The sequence below is a fragment of the Papaver somniferum genome, chromosome 4 (genome assembly GCF_003573695.1).
Source record: "Papaver somniferum cultivar HN1 chromosome 4, ASM357369v1, whole genome shotgun sequence".
Taxonomy (NCBI): domain Eukaryota; kingdom Viridiplantae; phylum Streptophyta; class Magnoliopsida; order Ranunculales; family Papaveraceae; genus Papaver; species Papaver somniferum.
In genome coordinates this window covers 151,251,453-151,273,936 of record NC_039361.1, presented here as the reverse complement: position 1 = coordinate 151,273,936, position 22,484 = coordinate 151,251,453, and the positions used below count along the sequence as shown (strand labels likewise).

The following is a 22,484-nucleotide window of genomic DNA, read 5'->3' as shown; positions in this document are numbered from 1 at the left end:
AATCGGCTAGCAAACAAGCTCAAACTTGTTCAGAAAACCGCTGAGGTATGTAAGATTTTATCCTCTTCAAAGAAGTTAGTTTCCAAAGAGAAGACAAGACTACTAGAAAAGAGAGTATGGTCTAAATTTTTTGATAGACAGGGTTCTATGAATTCCTCTCAAAAAGGTTATGGTGGACAAATTGTTGTTCACCGCAGCACAACTTAGTTGTATTGTTTTGGTGCATCTTGTCTCATATGCCTGATTAAAAGAGACAAGATTGTGCACACCTCAGGATTTAAGAAAATAAAAATATTTTTGTTGTTTTCTTAGATTTGCCATGTTTTGCAAAATTGGAATTCTTTCATATTGGAAGGGACTTCCATGTTTAATCAATAAAAGAGGGTTATTCTCGACAATTCTACTCTCTTTAGGGTTGTGAATGTGTGTGCGTGAACCTACGTGGTTAAAGGTTACGCAACCCTACACTCCTTTTCCTTCACTGAAACTCTTTTCATCTTAAGACTGCATGTTGAGCTTGAATTGTGATTTCCTCCCACAGACCCATATATGTATGGATACTCCAAGCATAATGTCTTCTGATGGAAAATATGTTAATATGATTGTTAATCCATCAATCGTGAAGGAAAAATAGAAATATCCGCTACCTCCAACTTTGAAAAGAAAAAGAATGAATGTGAGGAAGCCAAGAGCTGTTCCTTGAAATTCTCAAAAGTTTTCTGGTGTTCTTGAAGAGTTGAAGGAAACAAGGAAGGAGATTCAGCAAATAAAGGCTTTTGTTATGAGAACTCTCGAAATTCAGAAGGCCCTAGTTCGACATCATCAGCCTAGAAGGTTTGTTGGAATTGACTCCTTTCTTTACAAACCTTATGTACCTATGGCTGTTGACGACAAGGAGTTCGAGGACGGTAAAGAATTTTTCAGAGGTCTCAATGTCTAGGAAACTTCTTATGAGAATTTATTTCTTGTGTTTTTAGAAGGATTACTAGGGTTTGGAATAGCCATTATTGTGAGTACACATAGCTATCTCCAACGTTTTCATCTTCATATTTTTAGATTTATTTATTTAAATTCTAAGATTTTTGGAAAATGATTTTTGCAATCTTAATTTTTGTGATTTTATATATTGTAAATTGTTATGGGATATGTTGTTTACGTCCGCGAACCTGTGAATGTCCGATACTTGTTCAAAAATTATCTCTATTATGTCGATATGAAAATATTGATAAAAGATAGAATGAACTTTTGACAAACAAAAGTTAAAGCCTTTTATGTCATTATGCAAATTTTGATGAAAGAAAGGATACACATTTGTTTACAAGGATTAAGTCTATTATATGTCATTGTGAAAATTGTGATAAAAAATAGAATGAATTCTTGTATATTCCGCAGTATTGGTCGCTCTCCGATCCACATTTTTGTGCATATACTGTGTTGCTCCGTAAGTTCTCTTATGTCGAGCATGACCAATTGAATTGATCATTTTTGTGGTTGATTCAATTGAGATTTTTTGGATTCAAATCCATGTTTTCATGTGATTTAGTTATATCCAAAAAAATCCTTCTTTTCTTGTAAAACCAAGGTCGCCTTTGTTGTTCTTTCGAGAATGACATATTATGGGGGAGAGTTCTTTTTGAACTTGTGATTTATTGCCAAATCTTTGTGGGGAGTGCGACCGTGGAATATTATAGGGGTTATCTTGTATTTTTATAAACTCCTTGATGAATGCATTTAGCTTCGACTTTATGATTGCATCTAAATGAGTTGGTATGTTATTCTCTTTTGGTCATGAAGTATCTCTATGAAAATTTCATGAGGATCCCACTAGTTTTCGTACCTTTTCCAATTTATATTTTGACAAAAAGGGAGAGAATTAATGTGTAGTTTCATACTACAAATACATATAGTTTACGGATCATTATGTAAGGGGGAGTGGTTTTCATGTCGAGATGAAATATTGACTAAGGGGAAGTGATACATATCACCATAGTATTGTTGTCAAAGTTGTGATACAGTTGAACTTTGATGATGTGTAATAATACTATGAGACTGTATAACAATGATCGAGAGCATTTGTTTTCTCATTGTTATCACTAGGATCTTCAATAACTATGATGCTGAGTTGAACACGAATCATGGAGTACTTGGAAGTGACAAAGTTTTCGAGTCGTGTTGAATAGCCAAGGAGATCAAGCATTTGGATGAGAAGCTATAATTTTTTAATTATTTTATAATCCATATGTATTGATAGTTTTGTCACTAAAATTGACAAAGGGGGAGATTGTTAGATCACTGCTAGGTCGAACTCGCATGTGTTGCTATCTCAAGCATGTTTGTCAATGTTTGGGATCAAAACTATAAGTCTTGATTTCTAGCCTATTTATAGATGTCTCGGACTAGGACATAGATTGTGTAGTTGAGCTTAGACTTCATGGCGTTCATCATTTGAAGATGAAAAACTACTAAGGGGAGCTTGTGAAACTTCATCGACAAAAGGTATGTGGAGACTGAAACTCATCTATCACTCGGAAAGTTTATTTATACTCTATCTCCTATATATATTGAGACATAAGTCGAATTACGATATAGTTTTCTATATACACATTTGAGATTTCGAGCTGGGTTTATCTCGCTTAGGCAAGCTTTCTATTCTACCAAGTTCATCTTATATCATGTGAAATTTTCCGAGTAACATCTTACATGGTTTGTGTGATTCAATCATTTGGTGTAGTCTTGGAGTGTTTCGTTATGATTATTTCAATATCTTGAAAATTGCTTTGATGCTAATTGTGTGCGAAAATGGCTGTTGTCATCCTTTAAGAAAGTTTCAATGCTTGAAATAAGAGTTTAGAACACTTAACCGTTATTGGATATGTCATGTTGTGCACTCTTGCACATATGTAATCCGTGTCCGGGAACCATAGTATGCGTACCCGTTTGCGTACCTGTTGGTTCGAGAACTCTAGGAACCTAAGTATGCGCACCCGTTTGTGTACTGGCGTACATGTTCATGTCCCAGAATTTCTGCTGGGACTGAAAGTTCGCGTACCCGTTTGCGTACTGGCGAAACCCAATCTTGGTCCGGGTATTTCAAGTATGCGTACCCGTTTGCATACTTGAAGGTTAAAGTTCTAAAATCGGTTATGTTCATGAACTTAAACATTTATATAATAAGGAATGCAATCTTTGCAAACCGTGGATATAATGTTCATAAATTGATTCGAGTGAATCAAACCGATTTTGCTTCAATTGTGTTCTTGTATAATTATATGAGAATATGGTAATTGAACAACTCTTTAACTAGTTTCATTTGAGTCATTTGAACTAGTTATGGTTAAGATGAATAAGGTTGATATGAGAGTAATCATATGGATAACCTCGGTTAACTATTTGTGAGCCAACATGGTGTACACGTTTGGGTACGGTTACATAAACCTAAATGAGGGTACATTTCATTTATGTGTAACAAGCTAAGTTCGATCTAACGGTTGAAAGATATTAGCTTAGTTGAATCAGTTTTTCATCTAACGGTGAATATTGAATGCTTTGTTACCAAGGTAACTTGGATTGCAAACCCTGATTTGAAAACTATATAAAGGAGAACTCTAGAAACTGGGAAACCTAATCCCCACACCTCCTGTGTGTTACTAGTTGCATAAACTAGAGTCGATTCTCCTTTAACCTTAGGTTTCTTCGAGACCCTGTAGGTTAACGACTTCAAAGACTTCATTGGGATTGTGAATCCAGACCCAACTATTCTCTTTGTAGTTGCGTGTTCTGATCTTTCCCGATTCTATCATATTGAATACAATTGAAATAATTGACTCGAGATCAATTTCTCCTATATGCAAGATAAAAGTAATCACAAACATCTTCGTCTCATCGTTTGTGATTCCACAATATCTTGTTTCGCTAGTCGATTAAGATTATTGTGAGGTGATTGATAATACTAGGCTGTTCTTCGGGAATATAAGTCCGGTTTATCAATTGGTTCATGTTCACCTTGATTTATCAAAAGACGGAACAAAATCTCTTGGGTATTTCTGTGGGAGACATATTTATTCAATCTATAGACTTTTCTGTGTGAGAAAGATTTGTTTATCAAGTCTTCGACTTTGGGTCGTAGCAACTCTTGGTTGTAGGTGAGATCAACTAAGGGAATCAAGTGCGTAGTATCCTGCTGGGATCAGAGACGTAAGGAACACAACTGTACCTTGAATCAATGTGAGATTGATTAGGGTTCAACTACAGTCCAGTCCGAAGTTAATTGGTAGTAGGCTATAGTCTGTAGCGGCTTAATACAATGTGGTGTTCAATCTGGACTAGGTCCCGGGGTTTTTCTGCATTTTCGGTTTCCTCGTTAACAAAACTTCTGGTGTGTGTGTTATTTCTTTTTGGCATTATATTTTGTTATATAATTGAAATATCACAGGTTGTGCGTTAAGATCAATCAATTAGAATATCCAACCTTTGGTTGTTGATTTAAATTGATTGACACTTGAACATTGGTCTTTGGTACCGTTCAAGTTACTCCTCTTATATTCAATCAGGTTCGCAGATTTCTATTTGTTGATTGCAGATTGAATTAAGAGTTAGAGATACTTTCTTTGATACACTTTTCTCTAGATTGAGTCTGACTGTCTAGTTGATTCTCTAGAAAGTATATTGTAGTAAGTCCTCTCAGATTGCCAAACAAATTGTTGGGTGTGGTTGTTAGACCCCATTTTCAAATATATATGTTCCTCTTACAATGCTCTTTATTCTTACCAAATATTGGTGCATCTCGACTCTCGAGATACCAAACTTTACCATCTACCAATATAAATATGCAACGATTGATATTCAAAGTTGTAGATGTTGGATATTTTCATAAATGTAAGGGTGATTTGGTATTTTAGAATCTTTTAGACACCCCTTAACACACTACTTTGGGTGCGAACAAAAAAAGTATATCCCAATTAATATGGGTATATCCCTATCAAGCCAGGTATTTTAAAGCAGCTTATGTAGAAATTTGGGAAAGAACATGGGAAAGCGGTTGCAAGGGCATTTTGGTCTTCTAGGAACCAGACAAACTAATTCATGAAGGGTAGAACGGTCATTCTGAATATTTGATCCGTTAGGGTCGTGCACCAGTGTACAGAGAGCAAGTACTAAAACCCCACCAACTTTCTCATGTGAAGTACTCCCTCTGTTGTTTTTATGCTGACAAAGAGCCTGTCATTTGTTGAGAGCATCATTAGTCTAGTGTTCTTTTGTCTTTTGACCACCACCATACCATTGTCTATACATTGATCATCATCATCTACGCCTTCTTTAAAATATGCACCACCACCACCCTGGACCCTGGTCCATTGTTTGTTTATTGCTATGTTTACAGTACACACCGCCACCACCGCAGCACATAAATTAGCTTTGTCTTAGAGAGAGACATACCTAACCTCATCTTAATAACTATATAAGTCAATTAGGGTGTTAGATTAGACATCGCAAACTAGTAAACAATTTAGTAGACAGAAAAATGTGTGCAAGTATAAAAACAGGGAAATTAGTGGAAAATATAAATTATATAGCACGTGTATGACAATAATATTTTGTACATAAATCCAATTAATTAAGGGATAATGGGGAGAAAGATCCTTGACATGTTACCCACGAACTATATTTATTTAAATTGTGTCGCCATTTTTTAGTTAGTAACTAACTCTAAATGAGAACTACTTGGAAGTGAACTTTTCTTTTTTGTGTGTTTGCATGAGCTTCTATTTGGATTGCACAGTATTATGTTGCGTACGTACTGCTCAATGAGATTTCATTCCCCGCGAAAAATAGCGCTTCTAACTGGCTTGCATTCAGGTGGTGCGAAAAATAACTGGAGTTCAAGTATACAACCATGACAAGAGATATCATTAACTTAATGATCACAAGGAATTAAGGATATACTTTTTTTTTCTTCAAGATGCTAATAAAAATTAAAAGTTGTACGAGACAACTAGTGAGGCTAATGATGCTAATGTTTTAAATAAGTTATTTTACTTTCTTACTTTTAATGGCAAAGTTGTTGTGGTGTTCTGAGCTAGCTACACAGAGTCACAGACCACAAAGGTGTCCAATATTTGAAAATCACCTAAAATAAGATGGGATAACTTGTTACTTGTGTTCTTACCACTAGTTCTCATTCTTGTTTTCGTTGTTGTTCTTCCGACTCTAAGACACCCAACTCACCAGGTACAGGAAAACTAAACTTTAAAATCAGCAGCACTCAGCAGTAAAGCATTATAATTTTCATGTAAAGAGCTGTTGTCTAAAAAATTGAGAACTCTCTATAAGAATTTGTTAGAAAGAAAATGATGATTAGTACACGGTAACAAAATACCTCTTTAAATCTAAAACCAATTTGTATAATTTTTTTTCAGCAATGTACTGTTATTTGTTACACTGTTAATACCCTAAAACTCATTGATCTCAACACAGATAGACCATTCAGAAATAAGCTTTTCAACTCACAGTTTGTAGAAAACTTAAAAATCATCCTCTTCTAGAAATGATAGTATTGAAACAAAATCATCTACTGAGGAGGAGGTTTCATCCCCAGAACCTACTGATGAGACCCTTCTTTTCCTTCTTCATCCTGCTCTCAAGAGATGGGAACTCGATGGAGTTAAACGCGATATCCAGGACAATTGGATTCCGTGGAACTGCCTGGAAAACTGGAGGGAAGGGTTCGATATGTGGAACTCCTTTGCTGTTAGGATCAGCAACCAATGATTCGTAAACATCAAGTTTCTCGAGAAGGAATATCTCAGCCTACAAGTTCGATAGTGAAAGGTAAGACACAAATAAGATTTAAACTCAAATCTCGGTAAGACCTGAACTGACTAAATAACTGTGGATTTTACCTTGTTGCCACCTTCAGCTAGCGATATGTTAGAGACTCCTTTTGTGAGTTTCTCTGGAGCCTTCTCCTCCTCCATAATTCCAGCGGCGTGCTCTATGCAAATGTTCGATCTGCTGTTGTTATACAATACTTCCAGGTCTTGGATTATGTCCTGTCAAATGAGACTAGAAAGTTAGCACCAAACTGAAGGAAACACTTCAGAAAATCGTAACATGAATAGGAAATTATAAGGAAGTTCAGCTAGAGTATATAGTGCCAACCTTATCAAAGCTACTCATAGCTTTCAGTTTCTGGAGGGTGCTTTCAGCAAGGGATCGAGCACGGCTGTACAAAACATATGCTTCTGCCCTCTTTCCAGCCAAGCTATAAGACTTTGCCAAGTAGAAGCACCTGCAAACATAATTTCCAATCAAATAAAGTTGAAACCTCGAAATGAACTCCAAGTGTCAATGTTAATAAATTCATTCAATCCAAACATAGTTCAATTATGCAACTACCATTCACAAAAAATATGGCTACTGAAGCATTGAAATACAATATGAGTATAAAGAACGAGAAGAAAACAAACCTCTCTGCCCGAAACACCTGATTTTTCAGTTCAAATTCCTCAGCAAATGCCACTTCTTCTGGAGTGCTATCTCTCCTAGAGGTTACTAAGTCAGACAGATCACTAGCATTCTGCAAATAAAAAAGCAACGAAAGAGAATAACATTATAAACGATCACCATGTTATACCATATTTGATATTTAGGGTTATTTACAACTAACTACAGTGTTATAACCAAATTTTATCACTATTAAAACATATAGGAGTGGATGCAAACATTGGAAGAAGGACAACTTTCATCAAGGATTAGTAGAGCCCACCGACCTGTATTAAAAGATCGTATAAGCGAACAAGTCCCTCAGGCTTTGTGGCTTTTTCAACCTTGTCATCACGATTTCTTGAAAATTTGCTTTTTGCAATGCTAACCAGCAGTTGGTTTCGCTCAATCGTTCGTTGTCCCAAGACAGCGGAAACAGCTTTGTCTAAGCCACTTAAATCGTCCTTTACATTTTCTGTATCACCAGCATTGACCTAAAAGCAGTAAACCGTTAGAAAAAGGATGCACGAGAAGTCAATGAAATCCTTACAATGCAGATGCATGCTACAGATCTGGAAAAAAAAGGTTATACCAAGTCCTTGCGGATGCAGCTCCTAGCTTCATGATATGCAGCAAAAATTTTGTCATACATGACTACTTTTTTCTCAGCAGGCACTGCTGCAGAACCATGCAAATCTTTCTCCAGCTCCTGGGCTGATCAAATTTCTCTTGTTAGGAAACATCATCTAAGCAGAGAATACAGTTGCATATAATCCAACTATCACTAACCTTTTAAAATCGAGACCCGAGTCTTGGCATTTGCAACTGGAAATCTATGACCGAGCCAATTAAACTCTGTCATGGATGCTGCCTGTTGGGACCTTGCCTCATCCATAACAGCCTGCAGACCAGGAAACGAGAAATACACAAAACATATGTTTATTCGCATTGGAGTATAAAGCTAGTAGGAAGTGACGTAACACCCAGTGACAAGCGTAGTTTATTGTTAGCAAAACTAATATTACCTCGAGCTTAGCTTTGAAGAGGTCCAATGCAGGTCCTTCCATCTGGCCCATATCTGCAAGTTCAGAAGTCTTTATGTTTGATTTACCAGCCTTGATTGAGCAGTAATTGATGTTGGGATCCAGCTCTTGAACACGCTCACGGCATAAGATTTGATTTTCTATGTCACCGTACTTGCCAAGTTGCTCATAAACAGCCCTGTCATTCTTATATAAGTTAGCTAACAACACTTTGAAGCAAACCCAAAGGTGAAAAGAAGTTGAAGTCTAGTCTGAGAAAGGAAATATATATATACACACACGAGTGCACGTGTGTGTGTGTGAGAGAGAGAGAGAGATGCACCTGGCACTCTTGAAACTCATTAATGCTGTTTCCCAATTCTGTTCGAGTTCAAAGAGAAGAGTGCCCTTCATAAAAGAAGCATAGGCCTGCAGTTCCCAACCAGAAGAGGTGAAATTAACACAGGTGCAATAAAATAACGGCACAAAATACAGGTGCAATTAAAGGTAAAAGCAAGGAGTTAAAGAATGCACCTCAGCTTCTAGTGATGTCCTGGAATCTCCTTTGACGGCACACAACTGCGCAAAAAGTGAAGCCCATTTGACTGCCTTTCTCAATCGACCAATCAAATAGATACGTTGGCATGGAACAGGCCCATTAGGCAACTGCCTTTTCTCCATGGCATGACTCCAAGCCCTTTCTGCTGTATACAGAAGTACATGGAGGTACCTAATTCAATTCCAAAACCACAACACCATTAGAATCACAAGTGCACCAGTCACATAAACTCACATCACTCGAGCAAACCACAAAACTGCGTAACATGGGAAACAAGCCATATCTAACACATTCAAAACCACAATTTCACAAATGTTTCAACCAAGATTTTATCGCCAAATATGACGCAAGCTATAAATAGCGTTGAAAGCAAAGGTAACCCATATAACCAGTAGCGTTGACTAATAAGTTGGTAAACATACCGCATACAGCCTTATGCAGTTAAAACCAAAATTTAGGAATTGTAAACATATATGACAAAGGCAGCCAGCTCCAGTATTCAACAATATACTGTCTACTGTTATCTCCTTTTTTTTTTTTTTTTTTTTATCGAAATGTATACTGTTATCTAGTGATACTAAACTTAAGTTTTAATGTCAATGGAACTCTAACTACTATTTCTTAGACACAAAAATGAAAGAAAGTTCAGATTAATACACAATGTGATTGGATCATGAATGTACATACCTAACTTCAGTAACAGTAGTCTCAGTTATAGCCCTCTTATTGTATTTCCCTTGCCCATGAGTAAACTTCAATGACTTATACAATCTCCTCAACCGCGCTGTACAGTATCTCCTACATTCAACAAAACACCAACCGGCTAAATTCCACCAACTTAAAACTCAAATCTTAATCAAAATTCACAATCACAAACTTCATCAACCAATCCACACTCAGATTCCAAATTTGAACATACCGATAACGAGTGTAATCTCCATGGCGTAATCCATGTTGCATCTGAGCAGATTTTAATAGTTGCAGTACTGTGCAATAGATTCACAAATTCCAATCAATCACGGGTATTATCAAATTAATGTTAAATTGATGAAATAGAGAGAAAAACGAACCATTAATGGAGAATTTAGGGTTCATCTGATCAGTCTTTTTGTCATCGATTTCCATCGAGATTGCTTCATTTTCCTTCGCCATTGTTAGAGACTCAGAATCGTCCTGGTTTTCCCCCTTCTTCTCCTTGATTTAGGTTACAGAAATATTGAGTCTCGGCTGTATAATGATACACGTTACGTTACGTTATTATTCGCGGAAGTATTATTGGACACGTGTGTTTCGTTACACTCCGTTTATAATAAGGACAACGAATCAGACTTGGATTCTGAAATTTCAATCTGAATGGAGGTCTGAATCTGATTCCCCACTTATTCTGGTACTATCTCCGCCTTTATTCTCTCTTTCTTCTTCTTCTTTTGTAATTTCTGTTCTTGATTTCATTATTATGCAGAAAAAAGATAGAGAAACGGATCTTTTCTCGGGTTACCGTATTTTTACTCATTTTTGATGGCTACTCCACCTGCAAGGGCTAGAGCTGATTATGATTACCTTATAAAACTTCTCCTAATCGGTGATAGCGGTAAGAACATCGTCACTTTTTTTTTTCTTTTGCTAGTCAAATTTGTTTTGATCTAATTCGGTAATCTGTTGTTTTAATTGATGAAATTTCTTTATTATATCATAGTTTTTATGAATGGATATGAATTACACAAACTTAGGCTTGAGCCAGAAAGAAGAGTAGCATGTTTAGACATGGTTTGGTCAGGCCCTAGCTTAAAACTGTATTAGGCAAATAACACGATCTGAAATTCGAACGGCTTATTGAAAATATTGATGTTGTTTAGGTGGTACCAAAATATTTTGTTGATTTCGTTATAATGCAATTTCTCTTTTCAGTTTGACTGATTTTACTCTTGCATTGTGCTGATTTCTTAGATACGGATTAAAATGAAAAACATGTGTATCAGGAGAGTAGGTATGCTTTTGTAAGTTCATGCATAAATATGCAAATTAGTTTCTGCAATTTTGTGTCATCGGGGATGTTTTAACTGTTGTTGTCTATGAAATTGAATTGGATGACTCTTAATGGATAATGAAACATTTTCCTTTCATTTTTACCATAAGTTGTTATGCTCGATTCTTATGTCGTGTCATTAGATAATAGATAGGTGAGTTTTCATCCTTCCGTTAGGCGTAATGACGTTTGATCAACTTTCAGCTGAACACCTTTTATTACTGTTTTTCTGTGATTTTCTTCTTTACTGTGAACCAAGTAAATCCTTGCAGACACTTATTTTTGAACTAACTTTGTGATGTTTAACCTTTGTATATTGGATTACCACCACTCTATGATATGTATTTTGACTATTTGGTTCCTTACTACTCTTGCAGGGGTGGGTAAAAGTTGCCTTCTTTTGCGATTTTCTGATGGATCTTTTACAACCAGTTTTATTACTACTATTGGGTGCGATACTTTTAGATTTCCATTGTTCTTTAGAGCTTTTCATTCTCTTATTTTACAAGAACATATTTGTTTTACAGTTAGATCTGACTTACAAGGCTCACTCTTGTCTTCATCTGCAGGATTGACTTTAAGATAAGAAATATTGAGTTTGACAGCAAGCGTATCAAACTACAAATCTGGGATACTGCTGGACAGGAACGGTTCAGAACTATAACAACAGGTAGATTTTTGCTATTTCAGCTTTGAAACACTATTACCCCCTTTACTTTAATGTACAAATTCAAGTGTTTAACACCTTCACCTAAGGAGTTATCTTTCCTGTGCAGCTTACTACCGTGGAGCCATGGGCATTTTGTTGGTGTATGATGTTACCGATGAATCATCCTTTAATAGTACTTGCCCTATTCCTCCTTTCACTGATAGAGTGATAGTTATAGTCTGATAGCTAGATTCACTTTTCAGAATTCACAATGATATTCATGTAGCCATCCACCTGTGGGCCATGGGATCTGTACCTTTTGGATTCATTTCCCTCAGTATGGTACATTTTTCTGGATCCAAGAGGTGGTTGCTCATCTTACTTCAGCACAATGAAGTTATATCATAATGTTGTAGAGTCTGTAGACTTTATTTCCTATCTTTGCTATCAGTTTCCGCGATGCTTATTGTTGCATTAACAGATATCAGAAACTGGATCAGAAACATTGAACAGCATGCCTCTGACAATGTCAACAAGGTTCTCGTTGGAAATAAGGCTGATATGGATGAAAGTAAGAGGGTATGATTCGAAAGTCTTTTAGTTGTTTAGAATTACCTTATTTTTTCTGTTCATTTACCATAATGGTCTGTTCCCTATCATGTTTCTTGACTGGAGATGAGAGTTTATTCCGAGTTAAAACCATAAGTCCTGGTTTTATATTGTTGTTGTCATTCCCTCTCTGTAGCACTTTCAGATTTTATGGCAAGCGACTATTAACAGCCTTCATGACCGCTGATTTTTAAGCCTTTTAGAGCTGATATAACTGCCATTTTCATTTGATCATTTCAACTTAGTTTGCTGTTGTCAATTCTAACACTTCCTGTTTTCCTTTTTCTAGGCAGTGCCTACCCCCAAGGGTCAAGCACTTGCTGACGAGTATGGAATCAAATTCTTTGAGACTGTAAGCAAAAATCTCCCTGAGGCTGAGTCTTTTTCGATTATAACTGGAGATTTCATATACTGAACTTTCTTTCTTTTGCGTGCCACAGAGTGCAAAAACAAATCTAAATGTGGAGCAGGTTTTCTTTTCCATAGCGAGGGATATAAAAGAAAGGCTTTCTGAAACTGACACAAGACCCGAGGTATCGAAACTGGTCCAAACCCAATACTTTCTTTTCGATAAAACACTCAATTTTACTATCTTCTCAAACTCCATTCATGTCTAATTTTCTTTTGTTGGTTTGGATGTGGTTGCAGCCTTCAACAGTTAGGATTAACCCAACAGACCAGCCTGAAACCGCACCAAAATCAGCTTGCTGTGGTTCTTAAGAGAATTCATAATTTGCCCTCAAAGTGATAGCGCGCAAGTGGTGTATGCTGGAGAAGGCAGCAAACCCATCTTGTTGGATCTAAACAACTATTGGTTACATTAATCGATGAAAGAAGGCAGCAGGCAGTTTGCTTATATTTAGTTTCTTCTTACTTTTTGTGTTCTGTGTGTTTTCATTTACTATTCTTCTCATCTGCTACTTGATGTAGAGTGTGAAAGGTAGTAGCATCTGTTTCCTTCACTTGTTTGATGAATTCATAATATATATTGTTGTCATCTCTTCCCTTATACGTACAAAAAAAAGAAAGATATATGTCGTTCTGTTCTAGTAACTTGCTATCTTAGTTACGCTCGGCGTATTGCTAATGTATCTTAGCAGTGACCATGTTGTCAATAACCAGTTGACGGAATACTCTACAGCTTCTCTTAGCCTTAAGTTTCCGAAATAACAGTGTTTTGGAAAACAGTAAAAACCGCTTTGTTTTAAACTAACAGTGTTCTGCGCAACAAAAAGTCAGAATCGTGTTCTGAAAAAGCTGACGCCTGCCAGAGCCCAGTAGTAAACAAGAAAACGATTGCAAGTTCATAACAGACGGGAGGGACAGCTATTAGAAGAAGTTACAACGGAAATATACGGGAAATAGAATACTCTTATATGCCGTTATAACGGCCATTTAACTTCTGAGCCTGCTACTACAGAGCATATACAGACCCTCTAGTTGCTTCCAACAGCTCAAGGAACTGAGAGGAGATTGCATACAGAGAGAGAGAGAGAGAGACCGAACTTTTGGGATTCTGCATTTTTATTCTCTCCAGTCCTCATGAAGGAAAACAAAGCAACGGTAAATACATTTTCTCTTAATTTGTATTTGTATCTTGGTATTCTGCTCTGCATTTCTCTACTTATTGCTCTTATACTATCTTTTAAGTTCTTTCTGTTGTGCACATGAGTAGTTTCTTGAGCTGTTTGGGTTTGGGATTAATCTAGGGTTTGGATCTGTTTTGTTTGAAGGTTCACAGCCATGAATCTGCTTCATCAAGTAAAACAAGAAACACAAGTAGAACTAGAGACCCCTCCAGGCTTCACATCAAGGTTATGTACTCTTAACAACTGTCGATCTTATGCTGGGTTACAAGATAATATAGTAGTGCAGCCGAAACTAGAAAAAGGGGTGAAGTTGGATTTTAAAAAAGATGTGGATCTGGGCAAGGTAGAAACAACTGGGTGCTCTGAGGAGAACAGAAACGGAGCAGTCACAAAAACTAACAGAAATGGACAAGATTTCGGTGCTAGAACTAAGACGGATACAAGGATCTATGAGTATCCTGATCCGGAGTTCTTCAACTTTGAGATAGACAAGAGAGAGGAGTGTTTTGCAGTTGGTCAGTTGTGGGCTGTTTATGACGATTTTGATGGCATGCCGCGACTCTATGCTCGGATTGACAAAGTTGGTCTATTTGTATATTCTCGGACCCAGAATGCTTCTTTGCCTAGTTTCAAGGTGTATATCACATGGTTAGATGCTTCACCTGATCGCGTAGATGATGTTGTTTGGAACAAGAAGGGATTACCCATTGCCTGTGGTAAGTTCAAACACGGGGCGGCTGGTACACTCAGTGATGTTAGTATTTTCTCTCATCAGGTTGTCTGGAGAAAAGGCAAGACTTCGAAAACTTGCATCATATATCCTAGAAAAGGTGAAACATGGGCACTCTTCAAGAACTGGAATATTAATTGGAGCTCTGATCCGAATAACCATAGAAACTTTGATTATGAATACGTAGAAGTCCTGTCAGACGATAACGAGCAATCGGGAATTCATGTAGCATTATTTGGTTAAGAATAAAGGGTTTGTAAGCCTCTTCAAGCCAAGTGGAGTGGCTTCATTTTATATACCACCAAGTGAACTTCTCAGATTTTCACATAAAGTTCCTTCATTTGAAACGTCTGGTATGGAACGAGATGATGTCCCTGAAGGGTATTTTGAACTTGATCCTGCTTCCCTGCCTGCCAATCACATCGGAGTATCTGATTCCCTGACTGTAAAATCATGGCTGGTGTTCCGAAAAAGAGGAAACAACCTGGCGAAAACACCTTGAGTGGAGGAAATGCAAGAAGTGGCACATGGCTGACAACTAAATGCAACATGAAGAAACCGAGAGAACAAAAATTGGGTAACCCTGTTGAGCAGTCTTTAAGTAGATCAGATGGTGTGAAACACAAGACCGGGAGTTTGGTCTCGCAAATACCATTTTCGCGTTCCCTTATGGATGATTGGGAAATTCCAGACACTGAATTTTATTACTTTGATATTGACAAATCTCATGATAGATTCCAGGCTGGTCAGGTATGGGCTTTATACTGCGAGTTGGATGGCTTGCCAAAGTACTATGCTCAGATTACGAATGGCTTGAAGCCTGTATCCCACCAATGGGTGTGCTCCAATGGCATGACACGAAAATTCCCATATGCACTGGAGTTTTTTCTAGTGGTGAGGCAGCGGAGTTTGACAATACTGCTTCTTTCTCTCATCTTTCAGTTGGAGCAGTATGTGAGAAGAAAAACAAGTATGAGATTTACCCAAGGGAAGGGGAGGTGTGGGCACTATACAAGAAATTCAGTTTAAAATGGTCTTCTGATGACCTGCCAATATGACATAGCTGAAGTTGTAGAGCGGAATGGTGCTACCACCAAAGTGTTGGTTTTGGAAAGAGTTTCCGGTATCGAGACGGTTTTTAAGTTTAAATCATGGTGTGAATTGGTACTGGAGATACCAGACAGTCAACTGCTTAGATTCTCCCATCAAATTCCTGCGTTCCAGCTGACAAATGAAAGAGACGGGAAGCTTCAAGGATGTTGGGAGTTAGATCCCAAAGCAATGCCGGTTTGTCTGTTCCATGTCTAAATTGTTCAATATATTAGTTATTAATGTCGGCAGTGTGACTGCGTATATTTAGAGCAAGTCACGGTGGAATCTATCCATCTTCCAACTTCCAATCCACCTCATCATTTGGAACTGTGGATGGAAGCGCAAGTGTAATGGTGGAATAGTAGAAACGCTATTCTTAATGGAGCTAAAAAAACGCAATTAAGAATGGAGTTAAAAAAATGCAATTAAGAATGAAGCTTTTTTTTCAGCCGTTAGATTTGAGCAACTCATTTTAAATCTACGGAAAAAAAAAAACGCAATTAAGAATGGAGCTAAAAAGACGCAATTAAGAATGAAGCTTTTTTTCCAAACGTTAGATTTCAACAACTCATTTTAAATCTACGGATAAAAAAAACGCAATTCTTAATTGCATTTTTTTAGCTCCATTCTTAATTGCATTTTTTTAGCTCCATTCTTAATTGCGTTTAACGCTACTCTTATTGGCGTTTAGATGGATTCCACGGACCCTTCCACCAAACCATGAAACCTTGCTTGGATTTTCTGTGGAAAACCCCAACTTGAAAGCCACTAGACTTGACATTCCATGAATTTTCCACACTTGGAATATGTTGGATTCGACCATAAGACCTGCTCTAAGCAGTAATATATGTGTGGCTGTATGACAAATTCTTGGAAAAATGAAAATTTTACATATTTATTTGATGAGTGAATTATGTTGTTAACGAACTTTTGAGCTCGCTAGTATCACCACCTGACGATTTTACCGCCATGCTAGAGAGAGAGGCATGCATCTACTTAGTCACAAGAAGAGTGTCCAGCACAAGAGAGATATCCTGTTCACCAAAACCTTGTTTTACGCAGAAGATATTGGGGCTTCCAGGCGGAACTACATCTTCCCTTTTGTAACTAGATTCACCGCGCACAAACATCTCGCTTCCACATTCTACAGAGCCTTCAAGAATTATGGTTTTGTGGAGTCCAACAAGTAAGTCTTCATGGTCAGTATCTCCTTTCTCTCCCACAAACACTATCATTTTGGAGAGCTCAATTGCCCACCTAACAGACAAGTACCTATAACAACAATAGAGAAAGCAAATGAAATTCTTGTCCGAATGTAAAATTTACTTTTCCTAGTTAATATCTTTCAGTATTAGCATTGAGGCTGACCTTAGTGCCTGAGCTCTGGATGCAAACAAAGGGACAATGTTCAAGCGATTTCCAGCATGTGTATAAACAGGACTGCACCTGAAACCTCTCATTCTCAACTTATGCCTTAGGTCGTCCACTTTCCGTGTCTGCACAATGAGAATATATGGAACGTTTAGTACTGTGATTATATTCTGCAGTTTGCACAATCAAAAAGCTAACCAAGGGAGCTTTCTGACCTTGGCTCCTGGCTTGACTAAGTAAGCATGGGATCGAGAATTGCTTGCTGCATCATACTCTGTCACATCATCTTCAGATGCGCCGTCTTCCCTGGCAAGCCTAATAATGGTAGAACGCACATTATCTCCGGGCCACCTGTACTCTACATGGGCTGCATAATCCAAGTCAGCTACTAAATCTCTCCATGGGTAATACATTTCGCTGCCACTGCTACAAATCAAGGCATCAAAATCACTAGGTTCAACTTGGCAAGATTTCAATGCCTCGATGGTCTCCGCCAATGTAGAACCGGTGGATATTACCATACCAGCTAACCCTGTTCCAGATACCGTTGTTACCATTTTGATTATCTTTGAAAAATTCTCTGACGCCGTTCCATCTGCATTGTAACAGTCGACAGCGATGACACATAGCTTCTGCCTTCTTCCAGGGGAATAAATGACACCTGCAATGCCAATGGGAACCCGTTACCATCTGACATCTGAACTGTTACATTCACTAATGAGGTTAGCACTATACCTGGTATTTGCTGGTCAGTTCGAAGGCGACGCTTGATTAATGCATCGATGATCTCTTTTTGCCGCGTAGCAGCATCGACGAGTTCACCATTGTTAATTTTGAGATCTCCGTCGATGGAGAATCTTAGCGAGAGATCTTCAACGTCTCTTAGAGAATCACTCATTGGTTCTTCAGCACTAGGCACAATTTCAAGACGTGTTGTGGGGTGTCGGTTACGGCAGTGTTCAACGTGTGATAGATAGTTACGACAGTGCTCTGGCCATGAGAAACGATGAATGTTTTTCAGACCATTTTTACGGCAATCGGACCAGAGGGTTTTGTTTGCAACAAGCTTTAAGAGAGCATCAGCTATTGCTTTCTGGTCATGTGGATCAACTAGAAGCCCATTGTTCAGTGCCTGGTAAGAGAGCCAAAAAGAAACAAAATTCTTTATGTGCATAAGTTAAACTGCAGTTTGTAGAGCAAGAAAATTTTACCTTGTGAATATCCACCGGCCCTCCATTTTTAGTCGCAACAACAGGTAAACCATATGCAGCTGCCTGCAAAACATTGCAGTAGAAGTAGTTAAGACCAACACTTTAAGAATGAAAGAAGAAGATAAATTAGAGCCATCAATTTTGTACCTCTATTAGAGTTAGGCCGAACGGCTCTACCAGCGCAGGATTAATAAAAACTCCCTGTATTCATAATGCATCCAAAGAACAGATTGATTAATTTCGGTGGTATTTTCATAAGGTGACTACTAATTTTGATACTCTGGATATTTCAGAAAAGAAATGGATGCATACCTTAGTCTTTGCAGCCAAACGGTATATTTCAGGTACGTCAGATTGCTTGTGATGCTTAGGATATGCAACCTGACCATACAGGTCGTACTTGTCGATGAGCTTCAAAACTGTTGTAAGTTCAGTTGAGCTGCTGTTCGACATCTCTTCTATGTCATCTCTATTTCCAAGGATTAGAGTCTGTATAGAGTTACAAATTTGCTATTATTAGCCCTGATCAACCTTTTATATATGTGTGAGATTTAACAGTGTCAGAAATGTACTTCATACCAAGTTTGCGAGCTCTCTTAGAGGTTGACACTCGCCAAACGCTTTGAGTAAAGTAGTGACGTTCTTTTTTGGGTCTGGACGTGACAAGGCTAGTATCATGGGTTTGTGAGGGTTGGTGAAAAATCGCATTACCTGCATTGGCACAACAAATCATAAAATGGTAAATGGATTCCGACCAGTGAAATCCAAAAGGTAAGTGATCTTCTGCGCGGCTGTGGGATTGTTTTGAGAAGCAAGAAGTACCTCAACCCAAATGGGAGGGAGATGTCCTTTGTTTTGAGTAGTTCTGTCAGAGCCAATCAATGAGGTTAGATCCCCATCTAGGGAAGAATCTTGCTGGGTCACATAACTGAAGTCCATCCCTGGTGGTATCACCTGATTCAGAGTACCCAAATTCAAACGAGCTGGCATGCTAGAATTTACTTTGAAAGTGAAATTTTGTTTGGTCGTCGAAAAGATTTGCTTACCACCATTCTAGGCATGTATCTACCAAGGCAACTAACACCTCGCCGTCTTCTGACCCTAAGTTTCCTCTCAAGCTTTGGATCAAAACCATCATACAATCCCCATTGTTCTTCAATCTCTTGTCTAGTACTCGTAACCACCATTTCAGCAGCATCCAGCCCCATTTCCTCACCTTCAATCCTTCTCATAATTTTGTACGTTGAATTTATATCTTCCCTACTTAATCTCCCTTGTTTCAATAATTGCTCGAATTTGTTCCTGCCCAACGAATGTCCAGTAAGCACCATCGGAACATTTAAGGCACCTGACAGTTGCGCGGCCACCGCTCCTGCATCTGCATAATGTCCGTGTATGACATACGGCCATACCGGCTTCCCTCCTTCCATTTCATCCCCTATTGCCCTTGCCATGTTCACTACGTGCGACAATGCACAATCTACAAATTCTGGTATGTGTGGCCACAAAGATTCTTTCGGTATATATGTGTTTCGAGGACCACAAGGGAGTCGGATTATGTATGCTCCGCAACTATCACCTTCACTTTGGCCATCAGCATCATCGGGACAAGTTAACATTTCAATGGGCTCAGCGTAACTTGAATCCACTTCAGAAGATGCAATCTGGCGAGTCAACAAATCAACTCGGTAAACCCCTTTGGTATTGGCTAGAGCCTTGGCTAACTCTACGACATATTTCACTTGCCCGCCTGTGTCTGAATCTCTTCCCAACTCCATATTCTCCCCACGCACCAGACCATGCAAGCTAACCAGAAAAAAGAAAAAGAAATAAAAGAATTTAAACAAAAATCTCAGAAGCTTAATATTATTTGTGGGGGGAGAGAAAGACTGAGTCATATTTGATGTCACTAGTTCACAAAGGATATCACACGAAATTACCAAATTTTATAGGATTGTAATCCAATACTAATGATAAATTTTGCTTTACACAGATGTTGAGAGCTGACCATGCTACTTGAGCTTTTATTAAATGAAAAAGTAAAATAAAATAAATTTTAGACAACTGTTAAATTTTTAAAGGACGCTTTCACCTTGTTTAAATAAATTCACGATTTATAAACGGGGATATCAGTCATATTAAGTACTGATATCATTTCATCGATCCAACGATCAGGATTTGTGGGATCTTTTATCATATATAAAACGGTATCAACACTTAGTAGAACTGGTATTCCCTTTATAAATCATGGTTTATCTTTTGAGAAGAAAAAAGAAAAAACAGTTTCACTTTTTCCCAAACCATAGGTAATATAAAAGAAACATTTGTTTTTTCCTTTAGGGTAATGGCATTTCCGTGAATACTGGAAACAGAACCTTCAGTCTATTTTGATTTCACAACCTTAAAACTACTAATTATTGCATTGAGGTCCTCCTATTTTCGTGTAAATTCACCCAACACCTCTGCAAGTAAGTACCCTAAATAGAAAAGAGAAGTAATGTCATAAACTAACTCCCTTTCAGGTTTGTTAAGCCGGTTGAGTGAGAATAAAATCATTTGGTTTGTGACATGTCAACTGGGTTTCAATAGGTACGAAGTTGCTGAATATAAAAAAAATGCCGCTTATACATACCTGATCAATATAATGTAGAGACGTTTGGATTTGCTGTTGTCATCGGTCCAAATTTGGAGATCAGAGTTGATCCGGAAAAGCTTTTCTGGCTTGAATGATTCTGATCGATAGTTACTTTCTCCTTTCTCTTTCGTCTCTCCCTCTGAAAGTTCTGACAAATCCTCGGATGCATCAATGCGAACTTGCTCTCGCTCAAGGCGACGGATCGCTAAACTTTGTGCCGCTTCCCATGCAATCTATTATTATGCGGTGCCATATATATATTATATCAGACCGTGTAAAATATACTGTATTTTCTACTTGGTCGTGATGAAATACCTGTTTTTTACTGCGAGCAAGATGCCATATACGCCAGCACATATTCTCCAGTCTATTATTCCGTTCACGCGTATTCCTTGTTGCTATTACCTGTAGCAGGCAGGCATTACCACTTGTGAGAGTCACGCTTATCTCTCTGCATAAGCTAGCATCTCACGGGGTATCACATTCGTTTTTTACTTTACACAGGTTCAACTAATGTGAACTGCCTACACATGAATATTTTGTACGTAAAGGGTAAAAGAACAGTCAGAATATATTCCCCGGAAGTACTCAAAAGATGCACCTCAGTCCAAATAATACACCGGATAAAAGTCATAAAACTTTGATCGCCTTTCTAAGAAAAAAAAAAAAAACAAAAACAGAAGACAAATGGCTGCAAAATGATTACCTTAATCCATGTTCTGTGGAGATCAGATTCATCAAAACTGTTAACAACTTCCTCAACAAAATATTTAGTCGGACTGAAAGCCTTCCCGGCGGATACCGCTGTTTCCTTGTTATTATTATCATCAACTTCCAGAGCAGCAGAAAATATGACGTCGCCTTTCAGATTTCTGTTCTTCGCTTCTATTTTACTAGTGATGCTTGAACCTTGCTTTTGAAGTTTACTTCCTGCATCAAGAATTGCCTCCAAATATCCATTTATCCACTCGTTTCTCGCCATTGATCTTCTTCAAGTTTCGCGCTCGTGGATGCAAGAAACAAAGAAATAAACTGAATCCGATACTTAATGACTCATTTTTCGGTTTTCAAAAGTGGAGGAAGACCAGCGAGTTACAAAGGCAGTGAAGATGATGATGATGATGGCTGTAACGAACTTGAGGAAAGAAAAGATACGTAGTGGTTCTTATTTATGTGAATGCAGCATAAAAAAGATGACGAGCATGTTGCATCATCGCTCAATATATTCGGGTATTAAGCTCCAAGGAATCAATATGGAGAGGGGGCAGCATGGGGAGGTCTTAAAAGAAACAAATATCTCAAGGAATATCCAAATTCATCTAAACACTCAAATCAACTAAACAAGACTCAATTGCCTGCCTCTCTTATCTTTCTATCTTTTGAGAATAAGAGCCACTTGTTGCTTTTTCATTCAGGACCACGTTATTGGGTATCACCCATTTTTGTCTGATTTATCTTTGCAACCGAAATTCGATTCACAAAAATATATTCCTGTGGTACTTTGTCTAG

General features: G+C 37.9%; 4 protein-coding genes across 4 annotated transcripts; 2 read left to right on the top strand and 2 right to left on the bottom strand.

Annotated features, from left to right (window-relative positions):
* Nucleotides 1–6,379: 6,379 nt before the first annotated feature.
* Nucleotides 6,380–10,296, bottom strand: LOC113271577 (signal recognition particle subunit SRP68-like). Its single transcript, XM_026521475.1, has 13 exons — nt 10,134–10,296; nt 9,983–10,049; nt 9,751–9,861; nt 9,039–9,234; nt 8,848–8,933; nt 8,508–8,703; nt 8,272–8,383; nt 8,075–8,196; nt 7,770–7,976; nt 7,467–7,576; nt 7,159–7,288; nt 6,900–7,049; nt 6,380–6,807 (listed from the first exon to the last, which is right to left on the bottom strand). Exons 1-13 carry the CDS (start codon nt 10,213–10,215, stop codon nt 6,586–6,588), a joined length of 1,791 nt encoding a protein of 596 aa, XP_026377260.1. The 5' UTR covers nt 10,216–10,296; the 3' UTR covers nt 6,380–6,585.
* Nucleotides 10,297–10,503: 207 nt separating this feature from the next.
* On the top strand, nt 10,504–13,396 carry LOC113271576 (ras-related protein RABE1c-like). The gene is made up of 8 exons (XM_026521474.1): nt 10,504–10,654; nt 11,467–11,539; nt 11,659–11,759; nt 11,866–11,931; nt 12,220–12,317; nt 12,637–12,699; nt 12,788–12,880; nt 12,996–13,396. Exons 1-8 carry the CDS (start codon nt 10,582–10,584, stop codon nt 13,065–13,067), a joined length of 639 nt encoding a protein of 212 aa, XP_026377259.1. The 5' UTR covers nt 10,504–10,581; the 3' UTR covers nt 13,068–13,396.
* Nucleotides 13,397–13,757: 361 nt separating this feature from the next.
* LOC113274362 lies at nt 13,758–15,170 on the top strand. Its single transcript, XM_026523773.1, has 2 exons — nt 13,758–13,910; nt 14,081–15,170. The coding sequence occupies exon 2, from the start codon at nt 14,091–14,093 to the stop codon at nt 14,907–14,909; it is 819 nt and encodes a 272-aa protein (XP_026379558.1). The 5' UTR covers nt 13,758–13,910; nt 14,081–14,090; the 3' UTR covers nt 14,910–15,170.
* Nucleotides 15,171–16,516: 1,346 nt separating this feature from the next.
* LOC113271575 (probable sucrose-phosphate synthase 4) lies at nt 16,517–22,245 on the bottom strand. Its single transcript, XM_026521473.1, has 13 exons — nt 21,682–22,245; nt 21,291–21,380; nt 20,973–21,208; nt 19,387–20,146; nt 19,163–19,294; nt 18,920–19,051; nt 18,653–18,829; nt 18,488–18,541; nt 18,341–18,403; nt 17,865–18,261; nt 17,345–17,790; nt 17,127–17,254; nt 16,517–17,030 (listed from the first exon to the last, which is right to left on the bottom strand). The coding sequence occupies exons 1-13, from the start codon at nt 21,955–21,957 to the stop codon at nt 16,751–16,753; spliced, it is 3,171 nt and encodes a 1,056-aa protein (XP_026377258.1). The 5' UTR covers nt 21,958–22,245; the 3' UTR covers nt 16,517–16,750.
* Nucleotides 22,246–22,484: the final 239 nt, after the last annotated feature.